Below are 27,291 nucleotides of genomic sequence, written 5' to 3'. Positions count from 1 at the left end.
GCAATCCAGCCAGGAGCTGTGCCTTGCAGAGCCCTGAAGACCGAGGACAGAAGGCTGGGTCCTAAGAGCTTGAGGATCCACTTAAGGATTTTCCTTTTTTTAAGCAACAATAGACATTTATTTTCTCACACAGTGTCTGTGGATCAGGAATTTGGGAATGGCATAGCTGGGTAGTTCAGACTCCAGGGCTCTCAGAAGATCATAGTCAAGCTGTAGGCTAGGGCTGCAGTCATTTGAAGGCTTGACCGGGGCTGGAGGATCCACTTCAGGCTGGCTCACCCAGTAGTGGGAAAATTGAAGCTGGCTGTTGGCTGAGGGCCTCAGCTCCTCCCCAGCGTGGACTCTCCATGGGGCTGCTTGAAGGTCTTCACAACATGATGGCTGGCAACTTTTGCTTTTCCTTCTAGTCTTTCTACTTTGTTTCCTTAAATTGCTGTATCACTTTTTGGTTTTTCGTTTGTTTGTTTTCACAACTTTCTTATTGTGGTAAAGGACATTTAACATAAAATTTACCATCTTAACCACTTTTTTAAGAGTACATTCAGTAATAGTAAGTATATTCATATTGTTGTGCAACCATCACCACCATCCATCGACAGAACATTTTTCATCGCGCAGAACTGAAACTGTGCACCCATTAAATTTTTTTTTTTTAAGATTTTATTTTTTTCCTTTTTTTCTCCCCAAAGCCCCCTGGTACATAGTTGTGTATTCTTCGTTGTGGGTCCTTCTAGTTGTGGCATGTGGGATGCTGCCTCAGCGTGGTCTGATGAGCAGTGCCATGTCCACGCCCAGGATTCGAACCAACGAAACACTGGGCCGTCTGCAGCGGAGTGCGCGAACTTAACCACTTGGCCACGGGGCCAGCCCCTGCACCCATTAAATTTTAACTCCCCATTCCCTTCTCCCTCTAGCCCCTAGAAACTACCTTCTACTTCTGTGGCTATGAATTTGGCTACTGTAGGTACTTCATAAAAGTGGAATCATACAGTATTTGTCCTTTTGTGACTGGCTTATTTCATTTAGCATAATGTCCTCAAGGTTGTAGCATGTGTCAGAATTTCCTTCCTTTTAAGGCTGAATAATATTCCATCTTATGTAAATACCACATTTTGCTTATCCATTCATCCATGGATCAACATGGGTTCCTTCTATGTTTCAGCTATTGCGAATAATGCTGCTACGAACATGGGTGTACAAACATCTTTCGAGACCCTCTTTCAATTCTTTTGGGTGTATACCCCGAAGCAGAACTTCTGGATCATATAGTAATTCTATGTTTAATTTTTTTGAGGAACTGCCAAACTTCTCCACAGCAGCTGCACAATTTTACATTCCCTACAACAGTGTACAAGTTTTCCAATTTCTCCACATCTTCTCCAACACTTGTGATTTTCTATAATAGTCATCTTAATGGGTGTGAGATAGTATCTCGTTGTGATTTTGATTTGCATTTCTCTAATTATTTGTGATGTTGAGCATCTTTTCATGTACTTGTTGGCCATTTGTATATATTATTTTGAGAAATTTCTATTCAAGTTCTTTGCCCATTTTTGAACTAGGTTGGTTGTTTTTCTGTTGCTGAGTTTTAGGAGTTCTCTATATATTCTGGATATTAATCTCTTATCAGACATATGATTTGCAAATATTTTCCCCATTCTGTGGGTTGCCTTTACTCTGTTGATAGTGCCTGCCTTCCTTCCTTCCTGCCCTGCTTCCTTCCTCTCCTGAGGAAGATCCACCCTGAGCTAACATCCATTATCAATCTTACTCTTTTTTTGCTTGAGAAAGATTAGCCCTGAGCTAACATCTGTGCTAATCTTCCTCTGCTTTATATGTGGGTCACTGCCACAGCATGGCTGATGAGTGCTGTAGGTCCGTGCCCAAGTTCTGAACCCACAAACTCAGGCTGCAATGGAGCCCACCCAACCACTAGGCCACAAGGCTTGCCCCTGATGGTGTCTTTTGATGTACAAAAGTTTTTAATTTTAATGAAGTCTGAATCATCTTTGTTTTTCTTGTGTTGCCTGTGCTTTTGGTGTTATACTCAAGAAATCATTGATAAATCCAATATCATAAAGCTTTTGCCTTATATATTAAATGTCATAAAGATTTGCCTTTTTCTTCCCTTCCAAAAGTTTTATACATTTAGTTCTTTGATCCATTTCAAGTTAATTTTTGTATATGACATTGGATAAGGGTCCAACTTCCTTCTTTTGCATGTGGATATCCAGCTTTCCCAGTGTCATTTGATGAAAGCCATGTCACTTTTTCACTCAGGACCATAATGCTCTTATCTGCATGAGAAGTCAGCCAGGACACATTTTCATCCACATCTCTAGGTGGACCAGGAACCACACAAATATGTACACTGCCCTCAATGCAATCTCTGCCCTGCCCTACTTAAGGATTTTAGGCAGGAGAGTTACATCATTCCATGTATATATTTAAAGATTGTTCTGGACTTACCGGGAAAAATGAACTGACTGGGTGCAATGGCAGATGAGAAAAGTCCTGATAATAGACTATTGAACTAATTCAGGTGAGAGACAGCACCTTGGACTAGAGTGCAGGCAAAGGAGAAGGCAAGAATTGGAAAGCACTAAGCGATATTTAGCACGAAACATAACTGCACTTAGGGATGGATTAATCATGAAGGAGGGCAGTGGGGCGAGCGAGATGTCAGCCATCAGCTCCAGTTCTCTGGCTCACCACTTCACTGAGATAAGGGACACTGGAAGAGGAATCAGTTGGAGGGAAGGTTCTGAGTGTGGTTTTGGACATTATGAGCTGAAAGAGCCTTTGAGACATCCGAGTGGAGGTGCTGAGTAGGCAGAGGAACGCTGGGGAGAGAGATGGGCTGGAGCTAGAAAGGAGAGGTCATGTGCAAACCAGTGGGGCTGGCGGTGCGGGCCTCGCCGAGGTTGCTGAGGGAGAGTAGAGTAGAAGGGAAGGCGGCTGAGAATGGAGCCTTAGGAGTCATGACATTTAAAGCCTGTGCTGAGAAGCAGTGGCCAGACAGGAAAACCAGGGTGTTTGGCATCTGAGAAGCTGTGAGAAGAGGCTTGAGGAGGAAGCAGGCAGGAGTCAGACGCGTTGAGAATTGAGCCTGAGGAAGACTAAGAAATGTACATGAGGTGGCACCAGCACAGCGATCAGTGACCACAGCCAGAGCCATGGACAGAAGGGAAGAAGCAGCAGAGCTCGTGGAGGAGAGTGGGGAAGGGAGGGAATGGAGACTCTGCGTGCACGCAACTCACCAGAAGAGTTTGGCCAGAGGAGAGGGCAAGCCTGGCAAGATAGGGGTTAAGGTTGTTTCAACGTCGGTGTCTCCGTGTCTGCACCAGGACCATCTCCTCCCATGTTCTCCAGTCAACCAGGAGACAAGGCTCAGGGGCCAGGGCCCAGTTCTGCACTCGGTCCCGTTCTGAGCAAAGCACACTCTTCCCTTGGTGCATCCAGCCTGCTCCCACACGTGTACATGTCAGGGACACCCAGGGCATCTTCTTTACCCACCGATAAGCCCACCTCACACTTCTGTCCAAACAGGCATATGCAGGTACACTTGTTGTCTCTGACCCCTTCACAATCGTTCTCTCCTGTTTCCGTTAGCAACCATAGGCACTTCTTGTTGGCGCCATTGAACTTAGCTCTCAGCACCCTTTCTTCTGGGCAAAAACTTGCATCAATCAAAATGCCAGCCACTTTAAGAACATAAATGCATTTCATCAAGCACATAAGTAACAGTGTTCACAATATCGGGGCCTTCTCCAGCAGACAGCCAGGCCTGAGGTGACTGAGCGTATGTGCGTGTGTGTGTTTGCGCGCGCTCACATTCACATGAGTGTGTGTGCACATATGTGCTCACGTGTATGGGGGGGTGCCTGTGTGCATGCAGAAATGGGGGGTTAGTACGCTTGTCTTGGGGGAAGGCACAGCTTTAACACCTTTTCCTGATTCTGCTTGCTGTGGACTGCAGCCCCTGGGAAGCCTGGCCCCCCCGACGGATAGCAAGGCCACAGAGAAGGAGAAGAAGCCGCCCACAGCGACCACCAAGGCAGGAAGAGGAAAAGGAAAAGGGAAGAAGAAAGGGAAAGTGAAAGAGGAGGTGGAGGAAGAAACTGATCCCCGGAAGATCGAGCTGCTGAACTGGGTATGTGGAAAGCCCTCGTCCCATTGCTTGGGATCATGGAGATCACGGATCCGTAACCCTCTTCCTCAAGGGGAAGGGGCAGCTCTGGTTGCCCTTGCTTCAGCCCCACAGGAGGGAGGCCCAGAGGCCCCCGAGGCAGTGGTAAAGCATCAGGGGGGACGGTGTCAACATTTCAAACAGCAACTGCATGTTTGCTCTGATGCGCCTGTCAGCTTGCCACAAACGCCAAACGTTCCTGCGTTTGGGGAAATGAAGCCACTCAGACAGGAGACCCGGGTCATCTTGCTCAGCAGCGGCTTTCTCTGCCTGGCAGCCATGTGGATGCTTGATGTGTCAAACGATGGGAAACAAACCAACTACAACCAAATAAATGTAGTTCAGGGAACAAAACCTTTTTAAAGATGTGGTGGTTGGGTGTATAGATGTAACAGCAATTGTCCAGGCTGGGAGGCTGGACTCACACATTGCACGGGGGTTACTGGCCTCGGTGCTGTCAGGACACAGGCAAGACAGGACACTGGGCCTATGCAGTGACATGTGACTGGCATCGTCACAGTCACTCACCCTGGTGGCATGCTGCATGCCCACGGGGTCCCAGCCTACCATGAAGGCAATTCTCAGTCAAGGAAACAAACTCTCTCAAGTTGCTCTCTTCAGCAAGGCTTCACACTATATTGAGTGTGGCAGCTTCCATCATTTTTAAAGGACAGGGACATAGATGAAAAATAATATTATATAAAATACTACAATCTACCAACTCAATAAATGTTGTTTACAGAGATCAGAGCTTGGTGATTCAAGTACTGATTGCAGTTTTATTTTGAAAAGAATGCTACAATGTATGTAGTTTTTCTTTCTCGTGTTTATATTAAAAGAAAAACTAATAAACTATTTTAATTAAAACGAAAAAACAAAACTGGAAACTGGAGGGAGCAATGCCAGTTTGGTGGTAACTTTGAATCCTCTTCAATTTGTTTGAAAAAGGAGAAAGTCATTTACGAACTCGATACTTTGATAGGACATGTAGGGGCCAAACTTAGAAGAAAGGAGAGGGGAGACGGGACATGTTTACTCAAGACAAAGAGCAAAGAGAACCACGTTCAGAATACTCTGGGATCTGGGAGATACGCTGTCTGAAATGTTTCCAGTCTGCTCCTGCCTAGTGTCCCTTTGAGGGGCCACTCACGGGCTCCCTCTCCTTGGTTGGTGCAGGTGAATGCTCTGGAGCAAGCCATGCTGGACGCTTTGGTCTTAGATCGAGTCGACTTTGTGAAGCTCCTGATTGAAAATGGAGTGAACATGCAACACTTTCTTACCATTCCAAGGCTGGAAGAGCTTTATAACACAGTGAGCGTTCTAGAGGAGGGAAGGCAGAGGGGGGCTAGCCATCTGAATATATTTATCACTGGTGGGTATTATGCATACATGTGCTCAGATGAGCATAGAATCATTGGAACACGATTTCAGCTGGGAGGGCCATCATTTACGGCAGGCAGCTATTCTCACCTGCCGCTGGCCACAGTTTATGTTCAAGTTCTTATAACTACCGCCAGGCCTAGCCGGATGCTCCCTTCTGGAGTAGTATTAACTTGGGTGTGATATATGAGGACTAGTTTATGCCAAGAGAGAATCTAGCTTCCCAAATCATCAGCAGAGTGAAAAGTTACCGGGGAGAGCAGACGTTTGTTCCTCGGGACCCTCACTTTTTTATTTGGCTTTGGTGAAAAACGTAGAAGTAAGTTTTCACAGCAAACAGCTCCACTGTATTAGAATGGAAGTGTTTGGAAATCCTCTTGGCTTTTTATTCATACAATAAGAATTTTATTTTCTTCCCCATTCTAAAATTGTAAGTAGCAGAAATGGTCTTCAGCAGTTGCTTGCTAAAACTTGTTGGTTAATTTTAAGCATAATACTGTATATCATAAGAAGCTCTTTAAATTAATTCAATAGAAAGTATTTAACATATTTTTTCATGAGTTGGAAACTTTTTAACCATGACCAGTCCTATCCTGTAAAAGAAACAGGTTGAGAGGGGGTTACCTTCCAGTTTTCGTAACTCATTAATTTTACACAGTAGGATAAGATTTTGCTCCAAAACTTGAAGAGAAAAACATATTTAATATGGCTGAATGCTTCCCTTTCAGAGGCTGGGTCCACCAAACACACTTCATTTGCTGGTGAGAGACGTGAAAAAGGTCAGTCTGCTGTTTTATAATCCTGACCTATTGGTAAGACATTTTCTAAAGCTATTTTTAAATTTCCAGAATGTGTTGTCTTATTATTGGAGGCACAGGAAATAATGAATTCCTCTCTCCATAAAAAGAGTTTACTTAAAACTAAAGAGAAAAACTTCTTTATGTGTAGTGTGCATCCCCACACATGATAGACTGGTGCTGACCGACTGTTGATTATGGGTTGGCCCCATTACCGAGGCGGGGCAGCCGCCAGGGACGGCTCGCCTTAGCTGACCGGAGCTGCCATCTGTCAGTGCAGCCTTCTGTTCCATGTCTACTTTAAGACCTGCCTCGCTCCTTCACTGTGCCTCCTTCCAGAAGTAGCAGCAGGACATGCCTCGTGTCATTCTCTGTGTTCTGTGGATAGAAGCAGTTGTTCTTGGCCCTCGCTCTTCCCTCATTAGTGGGGGACAGATGTTTCCCCACTTTCTACTGCACTGACTTCTCACAGCCTGTGCTCTTGCAGGGTCTCATTAGCTTGCTGTTCTGTCCTGGCATTTCTTGAGTTGGGTCGCCACAGGCTAGAGGATTAAGTCAGAGTGATTCATTTCCCCAGAATGCAGTTCCTGGCATGCAAAGTGTGGAGCGTGCATTCACATTCTGAGCGAGAGAAAATAACTCAAATGAGAGAACAGGGTTTTTAGTCAGAGTCCTAGATAGTCTGGTCATATTTCACACACATAGATCATTCTAATAATATGAGAATTTGGCTTCCGGGGACATCCAGTGGATCAGAACAGAATCAGTGGATCTGGGAACCAAAAGGGATCAGTGCCCTTTCTTTCTACACAAGGAATCTGATTTCCCAGATTTCTTGGATTAGGAAGTGCGAACATTCAAAAGCTACAGCTACCCAAGTTCAGACCCAACCACTCTCACTAAATGGCTTCCAGAATCCTCCAGTCCCACTCCCTCCCACGGTCCGTCCACAGTCACAAGACTCCCTGACTCAAAATCCTCCAAGGCCTCATGAAGGTCAAGCTCCTCCCAAGACACTTGCTCTGTAATGGCCCTGGCCCTGTCCAGGTCTCCTCCTCTTTCCCATCATGTCTCCAGCACAGGGCACACTAACCATGCAGACCCGCATTGCAGAGGAGCAGAGCGCATGCTCTGTCCCAGGGCCACGCCTCACTCACGTCCGCAGTGCACTTCCTCCTGGTGCCCACAGTCCCTTCTCCACCTGCTCCCAGCTACCTTGGGTGTCGTGTTCTCTAGGAAGCCCTTTCTCACCCTCCCATCTGCCCATCCACGTAGAGCTGGGGGCCAAACATGCTGCTGCATCAAGGCTGTTTGTAGCTTTGCCCCTCTCCCGGGAAACAGCAAGCTCTCTCAGAGCAGGGCTGTGTCCCCTTGTCTCGGCGCATGGAATCCCCTACAGGGTCAAGGATCACAATAGGGGCTGAACACACACTTTATGCCTGGGTGAAGGATTTAGTAAATGTAGCCAGCCCTATTGTAAAGGGAAGACATCTGGAATTTGTAATCTCCACGCCGTGGACCCCAGGTTACCACCATCATTTCAGCCATGTAAAATGAACCGAGAAATACATAGCACACAGCAAAGAATCCTCATAATCAACCGGTCAGTGCTGCCTTCTGGATAAGTTAGCTGCCAGGGACGTGAATGACTGGCTTACAAATGCACGGATAGCCTCTAGTAGCACTTTTCCTCTCTGCCTACACGCTGACTTTGTCTCAACATACCCTCTTCCATTTTCTTGCAAAACTCTGCCCCTTTGGTGCCTCCCAGCCACACCACATAGTTTGTGGTGTTTGTGTTCTTCCTGAAATCTGAGGGGTCCCCCAGAAAGTCACAGGGCATCATGCAGAAATTCCACTGGAAAAGTCCCAGCCCCAGAGATATTCTGTTCTCCCACTGCCTCCTGTGCATTCCTCCTGCCGGTTTCACCAGTCGCTTCCTCCTTCCACAAGAAATCTGGATTCCAGCCCCCTGGAGGCAGCTTCTCCCCTGCCAGCAGCTATCACAGCACCTTCTCATCAAAACTGACCTGTGACCCGCTCTTACAAAGGCAGTCTCACCCCAGTTTTATGTTGATACATGCCTACTACAGGCCATTCTGTATGAGCCCACGAACAAGCGCAGTCCTGTACCCACAGCCTCAGGGGTTTCTAACCCTTCTCATTGGGAAATTTTAACCCATTTTCTGAAGCATAGCTTAACCCGTCATCTCCTGCAATCACATGGTAATAGACTGAATACTGTTTAATGCCTGTCCCTTACACTAACGCCCAAGTTGTGTCCAGGAATGACCGCTATGCCTGAGGTGTGATGAAGTCCGCACTGCCAAGGCATTCCCACCGGGTCTGAGACAGCTTCTCTTCTTACAGGGCAACCTTCCTCCCGACTACCACATCAGCCTCATAGACATAGGGCTCGTGCTGGAGTACCTCATGGGAGGCGCCTACCGCTGCAACTATACTCGGAAGAGCTTTCGGACCCTTTACAACAACTTGTTTGGACCCAAGAGGGTAGAACTAAGTGAACGTGTGGTGTTCCGTGCTTTCTGGAATCATATGTGGTTCCTGCTGTGCTTTCCAATAACTCAGGCTATCCAAAGCCAGGCTCTTCATCCCATCCCCAAGCACACCTAGCCTTCCTCCTGCAGCGACTCAGGTGTGAGGCCTCACCGTCCCTGCAGAAGCCCAGCCTTCACCCGGAGCCACTCTCCTTCACCCCTTAGCAAACTGGGCACTCAGCCCATCCATTGCATCTGCCTTCTGTCCTTTGTCTACAAAAGCCCTCCTCCTGGCCTCATTTGTCTCTGCCCTCTCCAATCCACCCTACCTACCACCGTAATGACCCTCATCTTCTAAAGCAAGGGACATGACAGTGCACTTCCTGCTTAAAAACTCCCAGCGTGCCCCACTTCCTGAAGAATCACCGCCAGCTCATTATCATGGCATCTGAGGCTTTCCACCAGTGTCCCCACCCTGTCGTGGGAGACCACGTACCTACACCAAAATCAAATTGTAGTGCTGTGCCAGCCATGTCTTCCTCTGATCAAAATTCCATGCTTATCACAAGTCCAACTCAAATGTCAGATCTTCCATGAAGCCCTTCTCTCTCCCTGGACTTAGAAGCCCTGCAGCTCTGTGTCTGCATTTCTGTTAGGGACCTTCTTTGGTTCCTCCTGGATTGAGGGTCATGTGTCTGCATGTCTTTCTCCTCAACTGACTTCAGCTGACAGATGCAGAGTTTCCATATTAAAGCATTTCTTTTCCTGGAATATTGTCCATAAGTGTTAATAAGAAGTACTTTTTAATCTACTGTTATGTCTCCTGCTAACAATACTACTACTGTGCTACTAACATTAGTTATCTGAGTAATTTGATTTTTTTCTCTCCTTTCATTACGCAGCCTAAAGCCCTTAAACTTCTGGGGATGGAAGTAAGTAGGATTTGTTTTCAATAGACCTGTGACATCTTGGCCAAATCTATGTAGCCCTCTTCATTTTATGTTTGTTTAACATAAAATTGAAGGAGTTTGTTTTTCATGAATAAATCCACTACACTACACATCAAATTACTTAGATGATTTAGTTAAATTATATAAAAGGATCATAGGCATTTTTTTAAAAAGAGGTAAAAGCTACCCAATTCATTTTATGGAGTTAGCAAAACCATGGTTTCAAAAGCAGACAAAGATTAAACAAAAAAACTAGAGAATAATGCCACTTACATACGCAAAAATCATAAATAACACCAAAAGAAATTCAATGGAATATTTTTAAAGTCCTAAACAAGTAATTAAAGTCTCTGAGAATGCAAATCTAATGTAATGTAGTAAGTCTGTAATATAGCGTGTCATATCAATAAGTCAAAGAAGGAAAACAGTATGATGTGATCATTTTTCAATAGATACTAAAGAGGAATTGAAAAAATGTAATTCTTTAACTTTTTTCAAAAGTTAGGTTACTAGAAAGAAATAAAATAAAATAAATTATAAAATCAACATACTCTCTGATGTGATTAAAATACACGTATACCTTGTAATAAGAGGAAACCTGTTACGGAGCAGTGGCACACTGGAGTCATTTCTATTAAAATCAAGAACAAGACAAGCACGCCCATTATCATCGGCATCATAATTATCCCCATTAGCTTTTAAAACTGTTCTGGAAATTGTACCACATGAAAAAATAAACATTAAAAAAAATACCTAAAAAGGGGAGAAAACGATTATCCACAAAAAATATTTCGTATCTAGAAAACCCATGAAAATCAACTGAAGTTCCCTTACCATAGGACAAAAGTACCTAGAAATTACCTTAACAAGGAACCCTAAGAACAAAGCACTAGACACAAAAATATACAAATGAATGGAAGAAATACCATAACACATAACATTGAGATTGACTATTGTAAAGATTCTTCTTAAATACATTGATGAGTTAAATATCATCCCAATTTCTGTATGGATTCAAGGTAGAAGGTTTGATTCTGTGTTCACAATTAAGACTGACCTTTAGCATTGTCGCATCAGAGTTGATGGAGTTGTGGTCCTGTAAGGGTTATGATGTGGAGCTTTCCATACTTTCCTATTCTCTCAATTCTTTATGTCATATAGGGCTTATCTATTGAGTGAAGGTTCTCCTGCAAAATAACCAGGTCCCACTGCTCTTTTTTAGAGGTGTATCTTTCACTACCTTTATAATAACGTTTATGAGTCCACTCAAGCTTTCCATTTTCTCTATTCAACTTTGGTCATTTATATTTTCCTAGAAAATAGTTTATTTCATCTAGACTTTCAAGTTGATTGTTATAAATCTTTCTATAGCAGTCTATTTTTTTCAATCTTCACAATATCTTAGTTGTGTGCCCTTTCTTCTTCCAATTTTTTAAAAATTTGTATCTTCTTTCTTTTTTTTCTTAACCAAACTTGCCTACATATTTGGTATTTTTGCTTTATCAAGCAACTTTTCTTTTTTCTGTTTTCTATTTTATTAATATCTGTTTTATTTATTTATTTTTAGTAGAAAACCCTTTTATTCTCCTTCCTTGCTCCTGGATTTTTTGTTTGTTTTTTGAGGTAAAATCAGTTTATAACATTATATAAATTTCAGGTGTATATCATTATATTTTGAATTCTGTATAGACTACGTTGTGTTCACCACCAAAAGTCTAGTTACCATCTGTCACTGCACACATGTGCCCTTTACCCCTTTCGCCCTCCCGCCCGCCCCCTTTTCCTCTGGTAACCACCAATCTGTTCTCTGTTGTATCTATGTGTTTGTTTGTTTGTTTGTTTTAACTTCCACATATGAATGAAATCATACAGCATTTGTCTTTCTCCATCTGACTTATTTTGCTTAATTATCTGTCTTATTCATTCCTTCCATATACTTTCTATAGAGTTACTGGATTATTTTTATTGACTCATTTGAAAGTGAAGTGTGCTCATTTTCAGTCTTCCCTGTATTCCAATAAATGCATGAAAGGTATATCTTTTTCTCTGGGCATTGTTTTCATGATATCCCACAGGGTTGGGTAAGTAGAACCTTCATTGCCATTCATTTGTAAATAGTTTATAATTTCCTCTTTAATCCAAGAGTTATCTATAAGTATATTTTAAATTTTCCAGATATAGATTGTTGTTGTTGTTGTAATCCTACTGACTTACAGTTTTATTCCATGACTACATGATTCCTAGACTACGTAATTTCTAATATCTAGAATTTTGTTGAGATAAAACATCTCAAAGGAATTGGGGTTTAACGCCTGGTGGGCTTTGATTAATGATCCATGTGTTTTTGTGTATTCTCATGTATTCTCATGCATGCTCTCAGCTGTTGGGTACAATTCTCACATTTATCTGTCAGAACAAACTTGGTGTTTATGTTATTCAATTTGCTTCTCTATTTACTAATTTTTTCAAGTTTGTTTCTAAGTGAGGTGTGCTCAGAGACTCTTACTATGATTGTAGATGGGTCAATTTCTCTTTACACTTTCATTTCACATCTTTTGATGCTTTATTGGGTTGTTTCTCTTTTTCTTATTGATTTGTGGCAGTTCTTTGCATTTTAGGGAAATTAACCCCTTGTTTGTTTTATTCTCTCTCTAGCAATCTTAAAAGTATTTTAAGAGAAGTTTCATACAATTAACATTTCAATAAAAATTTTCCCTAGCCATTAGCGGATTTTGATTTGATTTGATATATTCTTTTTTTTTTTTTTTGAGGAAGATTAGCCCTGAGCTAACATCTGCTGCCAATCCTCCTCTTTTTGCTGAGGAAGACTGGCCCTGAGCTAACATCCATGCCCATCTTCCTCTACTTTATATGTAGGACGCCTACCACAGCATGGCTTGACAAGCAGTGCATAGGTCCGCACCCAGGATCCGAACGGGCGAACCTCAGGCCGCCAGAGCAGAATGTGCGAACTTAACTGCTGCACCACCAGGCTGGCCCCTGATTTGATATATTATTGAAAATAAAGCTATGTTTATTTTTAAATTTCTATAATGTCAATTTTTAATTTATGTAGAACAACCTTCCCTAAATTACTGTAACTATAGTTTTACTATGACAAATTACAAAATTAAAACAAAAACAGTTAAGAAGACAGCCCAGTGGCATAGTGGTTAAATTCTCATACTCTGCTTTGGTGGCCCAGGGTTCGCAGGTTCAGATCCTGGGTGTGGACCTACATACCGCTCATCAAGCCATGCTGTGGCAGCATCTCATATAGAAAACAGAGGAAGATTGGCACAGATGTTAGCCCAGGGACAATCTTCCTCAAGCAAGAAGAGGAAAATTGGCAACAGATGTTAGCTCAATCTTCCTCACCAAAAAAAAAAAAAAAATTAAATTAAATCTGAGGCAAGATAAAATAGTTTCAATAAAAATGTTATAACAACTCATTATGAGGTTGCAAAAATTGAGTCAGTCATGAACAACATGTGATAGAAATTGGAGAGCCAGGATCCCCCAGGCCCCAGTCATTCCAGCTGTGTGGACGTGGGCAAATTATTCAGACTTTGGGCCACAACTTTCTCATCTGAGGGAACGGAAGAAATTCACAACTTCTCAGAGTTGCTGTAAAAATAAAAGTAGATAATTGGTGGGAAAGCTGTTTGCAAAAGAACCAATATCCATTTCTATCATTCCATTGAGCACTGAAGTCTCAACCTGGAATACTCTAAGCCCCACACGTTTCCATGATGCTCCCACGTTTCACCCTCAAACCTCTCAGCCTCATAATCGCTGTCGGAGATGGGAAAGGTTGGCCTTTGCTTGTACCACATGCATCAAAGGACAAAGCTCATTCAAAAGGGAACATTTGTTCCTTAAACCATCGGCTGGGAATCTAAGACATTTTTCTCTATCCCCTCTTACATTTTTCTTATTAATCTTTGGTTCAGCTGTGTCTGGCAAATGAGCGTTGATATTGGGAGACTTCCTGCAGCAAATAAACTGTGGGCTTTTTCTCTCCCATGGTGCTATTTGTATTTGTCTGTCCTTTTTTTCAGTTTTGCAGCATCTCCTCCATTTTTAAAGGCTTCTGAAAAAAATTGTTAACCCAGGGGTATAAGGTCTTCAAACAGTAGTGTGCCTTTTCAGTTCACTTTGTTTTAGTTGGTCTACTTATCATAATAAATATGTGCATCTTTTCAAAAGAATTAATATTCTGGGTGGAAACAGATGTACTCAAGGAAACTCTGTATTACCTCTGACAGAAAGGTTTTCCTTTTTCCAGTAGTCCTGAAACACTTTGCTGCACATTCACGGCAGAACCATGACAAATATGCTTGTCTCCCGTCAGGATGATGAGCCTCCAGCAAAAGGGAAGAAAAAGAAAAAGAAGAAAAAGGAGGAAGAGATCGACATCGATGTGGACGATCCTGCTGTGAGCCGTTTCCAGTACCCCTTCCACGAGCTGATGGTGTGGGCTGTTCTGATGAAACGCCAAAAAATGGCCGTCTTCCTGTGGCAGCGAGGCGAGGAGAGCATGGCCAAGGCCCTGGTGGCCTGTAAGCTCTACAAGTCCATGGCCCATGAGTCCTCCGAGAGCGAGCTGGTGGACGACATCTCCCAGGATCTGGACAACAATTCAAAGTTAGTGTCAAGGGACGCTCAGAGCCGGGAGAGACTATTGTCCTGAGCACTTGTCCCTTTAGGGTGAGGGGTGGCAAATGGATTTCTTGGTTAAGTACAATTATGTTTAAAGTTTCTTCATCAATCACTTTGTCCATTATACCAACATTTTTCCTTCTCTCTGAGGTGTTTCTGGATGGTCACTGTTTTTGTTTACTGCCTTCTCGTGTGAACTATTAAAACAAAATTTTAATGCAATGACAATGAAACAGATTTCCATAAGAAAACACATACTCAGAGGAGTACAACTTGAGTGAACTTGTGCCCTTGAACTTGACCTTCACAAGTACCTCTGTTGTTCTCCTCCTTAGGTGGGACAGGAGGGCTACAGGGGTCTGGAGTTGGGTTTTTCCCTTCCTCCAGTACTGTTGGGCTCCATTAAGACCCCAGTAAGTTAGGCTCTGGTTGATGAGTTTCTCCTGAGGGCTGACCTTGTTAAGAACAGAGCACTCTGATGTATTTCAAAATGGTTCCTTTCCCCTCGCCCTGCCAGCAGCATGAGGGGGCTTTTCTCCCATTTTCTCTGAGAGAACTTGGTGGAGCTCCTAGAGGTAAAACTCATAAAAGTGTGTGCGCACTCCCCTAAGACTGGGCCTCCCTGGAGTTATTAACTCTCAGACTTGTCCTCACCAGGCCCCCAGCAATTTGTCAATTACAGTTCAGATTTTCCTACCCCAGCACTGGTTCTGGAAAAGGGTTGTGCTTGTGGGTTTCTGCTCCAGTAAGTTGTGATTCTCTGTATTCGCATGTCTGTCTCCCCAGTTTGGGGGGTATTAGTTTGCCCTGTGACCACAATTCTCTGTTGAATCTAGGAGAGTTGTTGATTTTTAGTTTGTTCAACATTTTACTTGTTATTAGGATGGAGTGGCAACTTCCAAACCCCTTATGTGCAGAACCAGAAACCAGAAGTCCTAGTACAACTTTACAGACACATGAATTTGAGTCACATATAGGCAACCCTGCCAACACCTAGCATCTTTGTTTTCTGAGGCACACTGCTTTTATTTTGGACTCGATTTCTAAAATCACTCGCTGATTTCTAAGCATCATGTATTCAAGGCTGTCTATACATGGGGAGGTGTTCTCCTGCTTCAGTGGCTTGGTAAACACAATCCCTCTGCTTCCTGGAGGACTCCCAAGGTCACGTGTCCCCCTGGAGCAGAATCTGAGATCAGAAGGTACTGCAGAATGCATGACTCTCAGAGAACAGAGGAGGCATTCCCCCCTACATAATTCCACCAGCTCGTAACTGGAATAAAATATTCTGTAAAATGGAGAAACAAAAACAGAGACAGGTGATCACCATGAGACTCTATCTTAACCACATTCCATGAAAAGACATTGAAGGAACTGGGAATGTTTATAACTATCATTAAATATTTGAATCAGGGTCATGTGGAAAAGGGAATAAATTTTATGTTCACAATCCAGCTTGTGTCACCTTTTCCATCCCCCACCCCTGGCTCCCATTACTTCCCCCTCCCCTGCCCCCAGCTCTTAGGCCCCCATGACAACTGGACTTTGTCTCTACCATAGCAAAGAGAGTGTTGAATTCTCTTGTAATCAATGTGTTATTGAGATATTACTCACATAGAGAGGAAGGCACATATCCTAAACGTATGGCTTGATGATTGTTCACAAATGGAACACACTGGTATGACTGACACCCAGATCAAGAAACAGGACCTTACTTGCACCAGAGAGCCCTCCTGGTGTCCCTTCTCAATGTCTACCTGCTCCCTCCACAAATGGTAGCCACTATTCTGACTTCCAATCCCACAGGGGCTGTTTTAAACTCCTTTGCTGTCCTTTCTGTCTGCATTCCTGTTCTGTGAACACTTGAAATTGTGTCCATGGGGACTAAGGGGCAGATTTGGGGTTAACCTAAAGATCCATTTGCAGCAAGAGCAGTCAGCCCCCAACATAACTGAGCATGGAGCCCTGGCCCCAGCTGTCCCCTGCTGGGGACGTACCCCATCAGCTTCCTGCTTGCAGAGGATGGGAAATTGAGGATTTCATGTTCCGTGGTTCCAGATGTCCCTGTGGACGCATCTCTCTAACAAAGGGCATGTGGCCACTGCGGCTTCAACCCCGACTCCATTTCTTTCCTTCCAGAGACTTTGGCCAGCTGGCTGTGGAGCTGTTGGACCAATCCTATAAGCACGACGAGCAGATCGCCATGAAACTGCTCACCTATGAGCTAAAAAACTGGAGCAACTCGACCTGCCTCAAGCTGGCTGTTGCAGCCAAACACCGGGACTTCATTGCTCACACCTGCAGCCAGATGCTGCTGACCGACATGTGGATGGGACGGCTGCGCATGAGGAAAAATCCTGGCCTAAAGGTATGCATGCCGTGACCGTCAGACCGGTAAGGACAATATAATGACAAGTGACATCTATGAGAGCTTACCCTCTGCCTGGCTGAGCTAAGCATTTCCTGTGGATTATTTCATTTATTCCCCTGAACAACCCCATGAGGGAGATGCCATGACAATCCTTGCCTTACAGATGGAGAATCTGAAGCTTCAAGATTAAGTGACTTGCTAGGATCTGAGCTGGTAAGGCGTGGGTCCAGGACCTGAACACAGGCGGTCTAATGCCAGAGCCCAACCGAATCAGCGTGCCTGGCTTAAGCTGGGAGCCCACCCTAACTAACCACGCACCCCTGGACAGGCCATCTGCCCACCATTAAACAGGCACCTGAACTCTATTTCCCTCGCAACTCTCAAACTGTGTGATACTATTTTATTTGGCAATGTTTTCATTACAAGGGGTTTATGAGAGACTATGAAATTATAAAAGGGTTTGAAAAAGCTGTAGTGAGGAGAAAATTGTATTGCAATCAAATGCTAAATCTGCTATTTACTTCTGTGAACTAATAGGTTATCTTAAGAAGAGATTCTAATCTTAGATAACCCAGCTCCATAGTGGCAATATTACTTCTATCTCATGGTATTGCTATGAGGATAAAGAAAAGACAATCGATGTTTCATTGTGTAGCATGGTTCTAGAAAATAGGAAGAACTCCATTTCTTTAAAATATGAATGTTACGCCTAACTGTCCAACTCTATATAATGCACTAAGCTGATGTTATATATAACCATGGGTATAAATCAATAAATACTTTTCAGAATACCAAGAATAATGAGAAGGTCCTAAAGGTTTTAAGGAAAATAAAACAGTTTACCTACAAAGGGATAAGCAGATTGGCATCAGACTTTTCATCAATAATCCTGAAACCCAGAAGGCACTGGAACAAGGCCTTTACAGTTCTGAGGGGAAAACATTTGGAACCTGGAATATTTTTACCCAGTCCAGCTATTTTAAGCATGAGGATAAAATATCTATTTAACATAGGTAAAGATTCAAATTATATACTTTCTATATACCTATTCAGAAAAACTACTTCAGCAGCTATTCCACCAAAAGAAGGGTAAAATTTACAAGAAAAAAAGGAGATGTGGAATGCGAGAAACAAGCCCCACATTTTAAAACCCCCATATGGAAGCTGTGCAACAGGATGCGAAGGCAGTCAGACTGAGTATAAGGAGTAAGTGAGATCCAAGAAGAAAGTCCTCATGAAGAACAGAAAGGATTCCAATAAACAGACAGAGTGACTAAGAAGCAAAAAGTATCAGAGATATAGGTTACAGAAACAAAAATAGTTTATAATCCTTAACAAGAAAGTCCTTAATGAGAAAATATAAGCAGAACCAAATTTCAGGAAAAACATAAAACTGCACAGAAAAGTTAAGGGTCAGTTATGATTCAAATTAAAAATTGGAAAGATTTTAGCAATTGGTAGAGTGTAAAAAAAACCATTTGACCTTTAATGCTACAAACATGTCCCTTTAGCGGCACCAGAATTCTACATTAAAACTGTAATCATAGCCTGCCTTGAAGCAGTGCAACAAACAGTATTTATACAATAATAAAAATAGAAATGCTTTATATTGGTTTTCAGCTTTTAGAATAGTCCCATAGACAAAGCATTGAAGATTTAAATATGGTTCCTAAACAGAATCCAAACGTTATCAATTGTGAAAATAGAAAAGCGGGGCTGTTCCGCGGGCCGAGTGGTTAAGTTCACGTGCTCTGCTTCGGCTGCCCAGGGTTTTGCCAGTTCGGATCCTAGGCACAGACATGGCACCACTCATCAGGCCGTGCTGAGGCGACGTCCCACGGAGCACAACCAGAAGGACCCACAACTAGACTATACAACTATGTACTGGGGGGCGTTGGGGAGAAGAAGAAGAAAAATTTTAAAAAAGAAGATTGGCAACAGATGTTAGCTCAGGTGCCAATCTTAAAAAAATATATATATAAAAACAAAGGTACAGCTGAGGAAAGTTGGTGGTGGAGGGAGAAGGGAAAGTGGTGATATCCCCACACTATAAAATGGGAATCAAGACTATCAAAATGTGCTGGAAAAAGAGAGAAAGATTTCAGTCTATCATGTAAAGTTACAAAGGTAACTTCGTAGGAACTGAAAATACTGATGTGGCTATTAAAAATGGGAGTGAGAGGGGGTAGGATGAAATAAAGTCTCATTTAAAATAATAGAATGTCAATAGTACTTAAATTAACAAAGAAATAGCAATATAAGATACAAAAGTATCAATAAGAGCTAAAACCAGAAACAGAAGTGACTATCTCAAACTATAGTTCAAAAATTTCTCTTAAAGACAAATGACATGAAACTATATATTTAAAAAACACATTGTGAACCTGAGTATATCAACCTAGAACAACCAACGTTTTAATAAAATTATTAAATTTTAATGAAAAATTCTTTGGGCACCCAGTCAAAAAAGAACAAGGAATTCATAAGGAAAAGAAAATTAGATTATCATCAGATTTTCAACAACGATCATTTATATCAGGAAAAAAACATGCTGTGTATCGTATAAAGATAGTCCCAGAAAGAAAATGTGAGGCAAGGATTTCATATCTACGAAAAGCAACTGTCAAATACAAAGGGTACACACAAACTGTTACCTGTTGGTAACAAGAACCCAAAGGAATATTGTTCCTATGCGCCCTTTCTGAAGAATCCATTAGATAATGAGCTTCCCAAGAAGCAAAATAACCAGAGAGGCATCAGCATAAGGACCAATAGCGAGCGACAGATATATATTTACCTGCAGTGCTGAGTATGCAATGGCTATATGTTCTGATAATGTAGATATAATGCAACCATTCAAAAAATGAGGGAAGAATGGGGAGCACATATGCAAAAGAAAATTGTAACTGTTTTCCATAATCATAATTGATAGTAGTATTATTACCATTGTTATTCTGAAGCTATAAAGTTAAAGCAACAGAGTAATGATGGCTATTTTGTTCCATCATCCCGCCTGTCCTTAACAACTAGGACTCAATGTGGAACAAAAGGAAATACAGGTGTAATCTAGAAGAGGGTAAGTAAGCCTATAGTGCTTAATTGGAAGCATCAATATGAACTCATTCCAGCTCTACTAATGAAAAGCCTAGAAACAATGACCTACCTAAAAGCAATGAACAATAATGCCCAGATTGTGGTCTTGAAATACCATTTCCCACTAACTGATACCAGAACTTCTCAGAGAAATGGTTGAGTGCAGGTCTGGAGCAGGAAATATACAAGATGAGCCTGGAACATCTTGACATACCACATGGCAAACAAGCTGTCAAAGCAGTAAGTTCAGATCGGGGGACCCAGGAACCAACTTGAAGAGGCTTCTACTGCCCCAAATGGGACAATTTGACTTTCAATAATATTGCTAATAGCAATGGATTGAAGCATATCAAACATGTTTAAATCTGTGAGTTCATAACTAAATATTAAAAAAAATAATCAGTCGCCTTAAGTAGATGTTAGGACAGCAATTCATTATCTTGAAAACAGGTAAATAAGGGGAAAGAATCAAGCATTTATCCTGCGCTTCCTCTATGAACTGTACTATGAGTAGATGGGGGGAAGGCCTCTTTGTAAAATTATTCCAACTAAGAAATGGAAAACAAATGATAGAATTAGAACATCACCAATTTTCAACACCCAGCAAGTTAATGAATCTGGCATGGAGCATCAGTGGCTGCTAACATCAAAAGAGGGACAATCTGCTTCCTGATGAGAGAACACACCATCTACAGTCTCGCCAAAGAGCTCAAACCTGGGTCTGGTCAGGCCTCTGCATGCAACTGCCAACTGGCAGGAAATAACGAGGACGGGGAAGCATCTAGAATGGCACACGAGTCTTGCAATCCCCAAAATCCACTCTGTGACCAACTCCACAGGTCCAAATCCTCTAGCTCTTCAACAGATAAACCAACAGGAAATGTGTATATTAAAAAACATTTAAAAACATACCAGAATTGTAAAGGACAAGATTAAGCTGTAGCGTCTGTAGCAGTGCTGTCCACAAGAAAAAAATTGCAAGCCACATATGTCATTTTAAATTTTCTAGTAACAAAAAGTAAAATTTTTTGGTTATAAAAAGTTTTTTTAAAAGTACATTGTAAAATGTCAAGAAGAAACAGTTGAAATTAATTTTAATATGTTTAAGCCAGTAAATACAAAATATCATCCTTTCAACATGTTATCAATAGTAAATCACTAATGAGACAGTCTCTGTTCTTTTGTTGTACGAAGTCTTCAAAATCCAGTGGGTATTCTGCACTGACAGCACATCCTAACTTGGACTAGCCACATTTCAAGTGCTCAGGAGCACATGTAGCCTGTGGCACCCAAACTGGACCATCCAGGTTTAGGGACGCACACTCAGGTGATAAAGATGTAAAAGAATGCACTGAATTGGTTCCTCAAAAGTCGGGATGGTGGTTCCTTTTGGAGGGAGGTTTGTGATGGGGACCAGGTACATGGAGGGGCTTCTCCAGTGGTTGACACTGGCCAATTTGATGACCCAGATATGACGGCAAGGATGCCCACCTTATGATTCCTTAATCTATGCCTGTGTTTGCTGTGCTTTTTTCGTATCTGTGTTTTATTTTATGTTAAAAAGGTTTACAAGAGTTTTTACCCCAGGAGCAGGATTTGAGAAGCGGAGGGATGTGGCAGGAGACCTTCCCTTTTCACTACGAGTCTATCTAGGCTATTCAGTTTTCAACCACATGCCTGTATTACTTCAATTTTTTAAATATTAATGAATAAAATTGAGAAAAAGAGATCCAAGAAAGTTGCTATCATTTCCTTCTTTTTTAAAGTAACACCTCTTTTAAATATTACGTATACCGAAAGGTAGAAATATTTTTAAGCATCGAATTTCCTTCAAAGCATTTCTAAATTTGCAATGTAAAAATATAATTATTTTAAATCAGGGGTTGTTTGGATTGTTCTTTGTAATTTAATTTTTTGAATAGGTAATATAATATGCACATGGTTCAAAAATTTTTCACTATCTGGAAGGATGTGATAAGTCTCCCTTCCATGCCTGTCCCCCAACTGCCCTGATCCCGCCCATGGCAACCACTGGTACTTGTCTCTTGTGTATCCTTCCATATATAAAGCTACTACAAATAAATATCCTCATTGTGTCCTCTTTTTCACAAGAGTAGGCATACTCCCGGTTTTGTACCTTGCTTTTTTACTTAATCTGGGAGTTCTTTCCCTATTATTACATAGAAATTTCCCGCATTCTTTCTCAGCTGGGTTGTATTCCGTTATTGCAGGATGCCACAGTTGATTCAGCCAGTGCCCACTGAGGCATGGAGGTCTCTCCCATCTTGTGGTGGTGTACTCACTGCCACAGTGAATGCTCTTGGACACAAATCGTGTCTCAAGTATCTGTTAGATAAATGTCCAGAGGTGGAACTGGTGGCCCCATGGGGATATGCATATACAATTTTGATAGGTTGGACAAGCCTCCCTCTGGGGGATCGTCCCAATTTACACTTCTACCAACAGTGTGGGGGAATGTATGCTTTCCCACAGTCTCACCAACACAGTGTGTGGGCAAACTTTTGAATGTTTCCAACCTGACGGTAAACAACAACATCTCTGTGTAGTTACTTTGCATTTATCATACTATGAGAGAGGGTGAGCTCATTGTCCTGTCAGCACCAATATCTCTCAGTTCATAGCCTTGCCTCATTTTTCTGCTGGGTTGTGGAGTTTTTCTTCTCGATTTCTGGGAGCTCCTTTCGAATCAGAAAGATTAGCCCTTTGCCTCTCACATGAGCTGCAAATATGTCTTCCCATGAGTTGTATTTTACTTTAGTTATGTCATTTTTTGCTGTGCAGAAGTTTGTGCTTTTTCTAAGTGCTAAATATACTGATCTTTCCTTTGATTGCTCCTTTTTTTAATTAGTCATTTTTTTAAATCAAAATACAATTGCTTCTTGATTAGGGGGCATACTTAGAAAGGCCTTCTCCCACCCTCCCATTTATAAGAATTCTCATGTGATTATTGTTAGTTGTTTTACATTTTTTTCTTTCATAAAATCTTGAAGCTAGATGGAATTTATCCTGGTGTGAGATATGGATCCAACTTAAATGTTTTCTAGATGATCTCCCAATTTCTCAATACCATTTACTAAATAGTCCATTTTTATTCTTCCAATTTGAGGTGGTACTTTTATCATACACTAATTTTCTGTGTGTATTTGAATCTATTTCTGGACCTTCTATTCTATTCCAATTTTTGGTCTATTCATGCACCTGTACCACACTGTCTTAATTACTGATGTTTTATAGCATAATATAATTTTTAATATGTGGTAGAAATAGCCATTTTGTGTTGTTCTTAATAATGGATTACTGAGGGAATATTTCCAAAATCAGCACTGAACACTGAGAACAGATTTCAGCATTGGAGATACACAGCACAGCACTGATAAAAATGACAAGAAGGTTTTCTATCTACGGGCCACGGCATCCTTTTGTTGTCTAGACTGAACCCAAGTCACATTTGTCTTCCAACTCTTGGTCCATATATTCACATTACCTCTAAGTTATTTGTGTATAAAATATTTTTTTATCTACTTCACTAGAGGTATTGTTAAATTTTATCTATTTATTTTTACTTATTATATTTTAATGTAAAGATTTACTTACTTTGAAATTTAATGCAAGATCTTTGCTTTTTTAAGTCAAGATTCCACGTGATTCTGCTTGCTGTTCATCTAAAACAATTTGGTTGATGTTCTTACATTTTTCATTGTCTGCAATTTTGCCAATGTATCAAACCAAATAAGCCACAGAAATCAGAGCAGAGATAAACCTGTTTCAGAGCTGCTAGGTTATTGAGTAATGTTGAAGGTTATAATTTTAAAATTTTACCTATACTAGGAAAATTTTCAAGAATTGTCATAGCTTAAAAATTTATTTTTCTCATCATACATAGGTTATAATGGGGATTCTTCTTCCCCCCACCATCTTATTCTTGGAATTTCGCACGTATGATGACTTCTCATATCAAACATCCAAGGAAAATGAAGATGGCAAAGAAAAAGAAGAGGAGACTATGGTCAGCGATAACCTTAATCATAACAACACTAATTTACTCTCATTTTCAAAATTGTTGAGATTTCTCTTACTATGAAATTAGAAACTGCAGTAATTGGAGAAATTTTCATAATTCTTTATTTTTAAAGGCGCCTGTCTGTTAAGTACTGTGCTGGAGTATGTTGCATTTCTCCCTTAGCAACTGCACTGTGTTCTGTCTTCCAGGATGCGAATGCAGATGCTGGCTCCAGAAAGGGGGATGAAGAGAATGAGCACAAAAAGCAAAGAAGTATTCCCATTGGCACGAAGATCTGTGAATTCTATAATGCTCCCATTGTCAAGTTCTGGTTTTACACAGTAAGGCCTGCTTAGTAGCATTTGCCATTTAGAGTGTTTTGAACACAGATATGTTAGAATCAGGAAAAATGTCAAGAGCTTAAAACAGCGTTTAAAAAAAATCACTGAATTAAAACGAATTATGAAAATGAAACTAGGATTAACACAGATCTTCAACTAAAATTAGATCTAGATATCTTGTCACATGTTTATATGTATGTAGGAACGTGGCCATCCTAGCCCCAAATACGCCATTTCGTAAAGCAAAATAGTCTTAGTCTATTTGCTTAAGATGAAGGATTTTTTAATGCCTTTAGCAATACAAACAGTGAAATATAGCTTCATTTAAAAATGAACAAAGATGACTAGTGATTTAAAGAGCAAACTCAAAGACGCCATTTTGTTCATGAAACTGGTGGGATTACTACAGGGTGTGGTTGAACTCCAATCATAAACTCCTGGAATAGGGGAGCACATGAAGTCTTCTCCACTCTAACGTGCACATCAAGCCGACCCACTTGGCCATACCCTTTCCTGCATCCCCCTTTGGTGGCCAGTGTCCTGACAGCTCCAGGAGTGTGGCGAGCCCTAACAAGCACAGTCCTGGCCTGACGCACGCTGGGACTTCCTCGGATGGGGGGAAAAGAGAGGTGTGCAGACCCGAGCAGATGGGAAGGCTGTAGGGGAAACTGTCCTAGGAGCAGGCGGTCCCAGCAGGGGTGGCAGGCATGTAGTAGCTCCCACAACCATTTCAGTCTGGAGGAGGGGACAAGACTACTCATGAAGGTCCAAGCACCAAGCAGCAGTGCACGCCAGGCAAGCTCCAACACTGTGGTTCCATTTGTGCCTGGATTAGCAGGTGATGGGACACAAGGAGCGGGGTCCCAGGCCATGGATGGGAATGAATGAGGGTGGGCAGGGCCAGAGGCAGAGCTCTGGGGAATAGCACCTGGGGAGCTGCATGGGGACCCAGGTCGACCATGGACCTGGACACCCAACCTTTAGACAGCCACAACTGGCGAGCGCTGAAACCACTGGTGCTCACCTGTTCTGGTGAGAACGAGCTGAACAATGGGGTGCGCCTGGCCTGCAGGAGAGCTCAGCACAGATGCAGCTGTAGAGGCGGTAGAAGAGCCCCAGTCTCGCCCTGGACCCTCTGATGTTATCTCTGGCCGTGGGGGAAGGCATCGCATGTTTTACAGCTTTTCAGGAGATTCTGATACAGCTCAACGTTGAGAAGTCTGGCTCTAATCCTCTGCAAGGAGTAAACAGTGGATACAAGGGATTTTAACTGTATCCTGGTAAAGCTCATACAATGAGGAGGGGTGATCTTAAAAAAAAAGTCTGCCAAACCACAAATACACATTTGCCAGCACACCCTCCGCACCCACCCCCACCCCAAGACTTCAGAAGGGGCCTGTGCCAGTGAGGAGCCCTGAAACTGAAGATTCCTCAGCTTCACAGTGAATCAGCCTCAGACAATCAATTGCAGGCCACCTCCCTCCACCTCATGCCACTCCCATCTACCTCACCCCACTCCCATACACCTCCAGACTCTACACCTTTTCTTGCCACAAAAACAGGGAGCCTGTTATGGCCACAGCATACCACAGACGTGTCGATGCTAATTGAGGGGACGGTGTGCGTGTGCAGACAACTCCTCCTCCTCCCTTCTAACCTCCCGCGTCCATGATTAGTGGAAAGATTCAAGAGGGACATTTTTGAGGCAGAAGGTGTAAGTACATTTTCCAATTTCCAGGAAGGTAGAAGAGACACCAGTAAAATATTAAAACTTTCCCTATCATCATAATTTCGTGTAACTTCACAATTTCCCCCACGAAAGTAATAAAAGCAGCAAATACATCTTCATTTAGAAAATGAAACGTCAGCGCCCATATCGTGCTGAAGTATAAAATGCCTCCCAGTCGGCCTCAAAGCTCTCTGTCTGCCCTGCGATGGGAGTGGAAGGTTTCCTCTAAATGAATCGGTCCGGTTGGAAATGAAAATTTATTTTAGAAGATGTGTCAGCCCGAAAATAGAGTTTCAACACTTGTTTTCCACCACGTGTTATCTCCCCAAACACTGCTAACCATTTTTCTGTCGGTCTGTCAGATATCGTACTTAGGTTACTTACTGCTCTTCAACTACGTCATCCTGGTGCGGATGGACCGCTGGCCCTGTCTCCAGGAGTGGATCGTCATCTCCTACATCGTGAGCCTGGCCTTAGAGAAAATACGAGAGGTGATTACTCCAGAGGCCTGCCCCAGACCCGCTAACCACTGACTTCAATTCACCTATAGCTTCTTATTGCAAAAACAATTTCTGCAAATCATAAGTGCCAGGGACTTTTCTTTTGAGGTGTCACAATCCCAAGTTTATTCCATTTCCTTGCTTAAGATTTATATGCCTCTGCTTCCAACTGAATTTGAACTTGCAAATCAAAACACAAGGCAAAATAAATGATGTTTAGTAATAAAAACAGATCTGAGTGGGGCCAGCCCAGTGGCATGGTGATTTAAGTTCAGTGCATTCTGCTTCAGTGGCCCAGGTTCACAGGTTCGGATCCTGGGTGTAGACCTACACCACTCATCAAGCCATGTTATGGCAGTGACCCACATGCAAAATAGGGGAAGACAGGCACAGATATTAGCTCAGTGCCAATCTTCCTTAAGCAAAAAGAGGAAGATTGGCAACAGGTGTTAACCCAAGGCCAGTCTTCCTCACCAAAAAAAAAAAACAAAACAGACCTGAGCGCCTATAAAAGCAACAGTAAATCCTGCCAGGTACTTGAGATAAACCAATTACGACAACTGGGTACAAATTTTGGCTCAGTTTTCTGGGGGCTGAAACTAGAAACAGAGAGAGACAAGAGATAACATTTTTCCTGCAACTTAAGACTCTGAACCACACTGTCCTAGCTCAGGCTCCCTATGTGCATGATGGAGATTCTTGTGCAAGTGATTTATTAAAGGAGGGCTCTCAGGAGAGCCATGAGAGGGAGCAGGGGGGC

At 42.3% G+C, this 27,291-nt stretch overlaps 1 protein-coding gene across 6 annotated transcripts in view; it reads left to right on the top strand.

Annotated features, from left to right (window-relative positions):
* The window catches only part of TRPM1 (transient receptor potential cation channel subfamily M member 1), a 103,960-nt gene that overhangs the window by 46,543 nt on the left and 30,126 nt on the right, over window positions 1-27,291 (top strand). For 5 of the 6 annotated variants that reach the window (XM_070231292.1, XM_070231281.1, XM_070231274.1 and 2 more), the window contains 10 exons: window positions 3,980-4,153; window positions 5,366-5,500; window positions 6,298-6,348; window positions 8,737-8,877; window positions 9,767-9,796; window positions 14,169-14,461; window positions 16,616-16,844; window positions 23,845-23,967; window positions 24,171-24,302; window positions 26,394-26,522. In XM_070231292.1, coding sequence (XP_070087393.1) covers window positions 3,980-4,153; window positions 5,366-5,500; window positions 6,298-6,348; window positions 8,737-8,877; window positions 9,767-9,796; window positions 14,169-14,461; window positions 16,616-16,844; window positions 23,845-23,967; window positions 24,171-24,302; window positions 26,394-26,522 — 1,437 coding nt within the window. The remainder of the gene's footprint in view (window positions 1-3,979; window positions 4,154-5,365; window positions 5,501-6,297; window positions 6,349-8,736; window positions 8,878-9,766; window positions 9,797-14,168; window positions 14,462-16,615; window positions 16,845-23,844; window positions 23,968-24,170; window positions 24,303-26,393; window positions 26,523-27,291) is intronic. The other variant, XM_070231299.1, reaches the window with a different exon arrangement.

The sequence above is a fragment of the Equus caballus genome, chromosome 1 (assembly GCF_041296265.1).
Source record: "Equus caballus isolate H_3958 breed thoroughbred chromosome 1, TB-T2T, whole genome shotgun sequence".
NCBI lineage: Eukaryota > Metazoa > Chordata > Mammalia > Perissodactyla > Equidae > Equus > Equus caballus.
The sequence above is the reverse complement of the archived record's forward strand: the minus strand, read 5'-3'. Positions and strand labels throughout refer to the sequence as shown.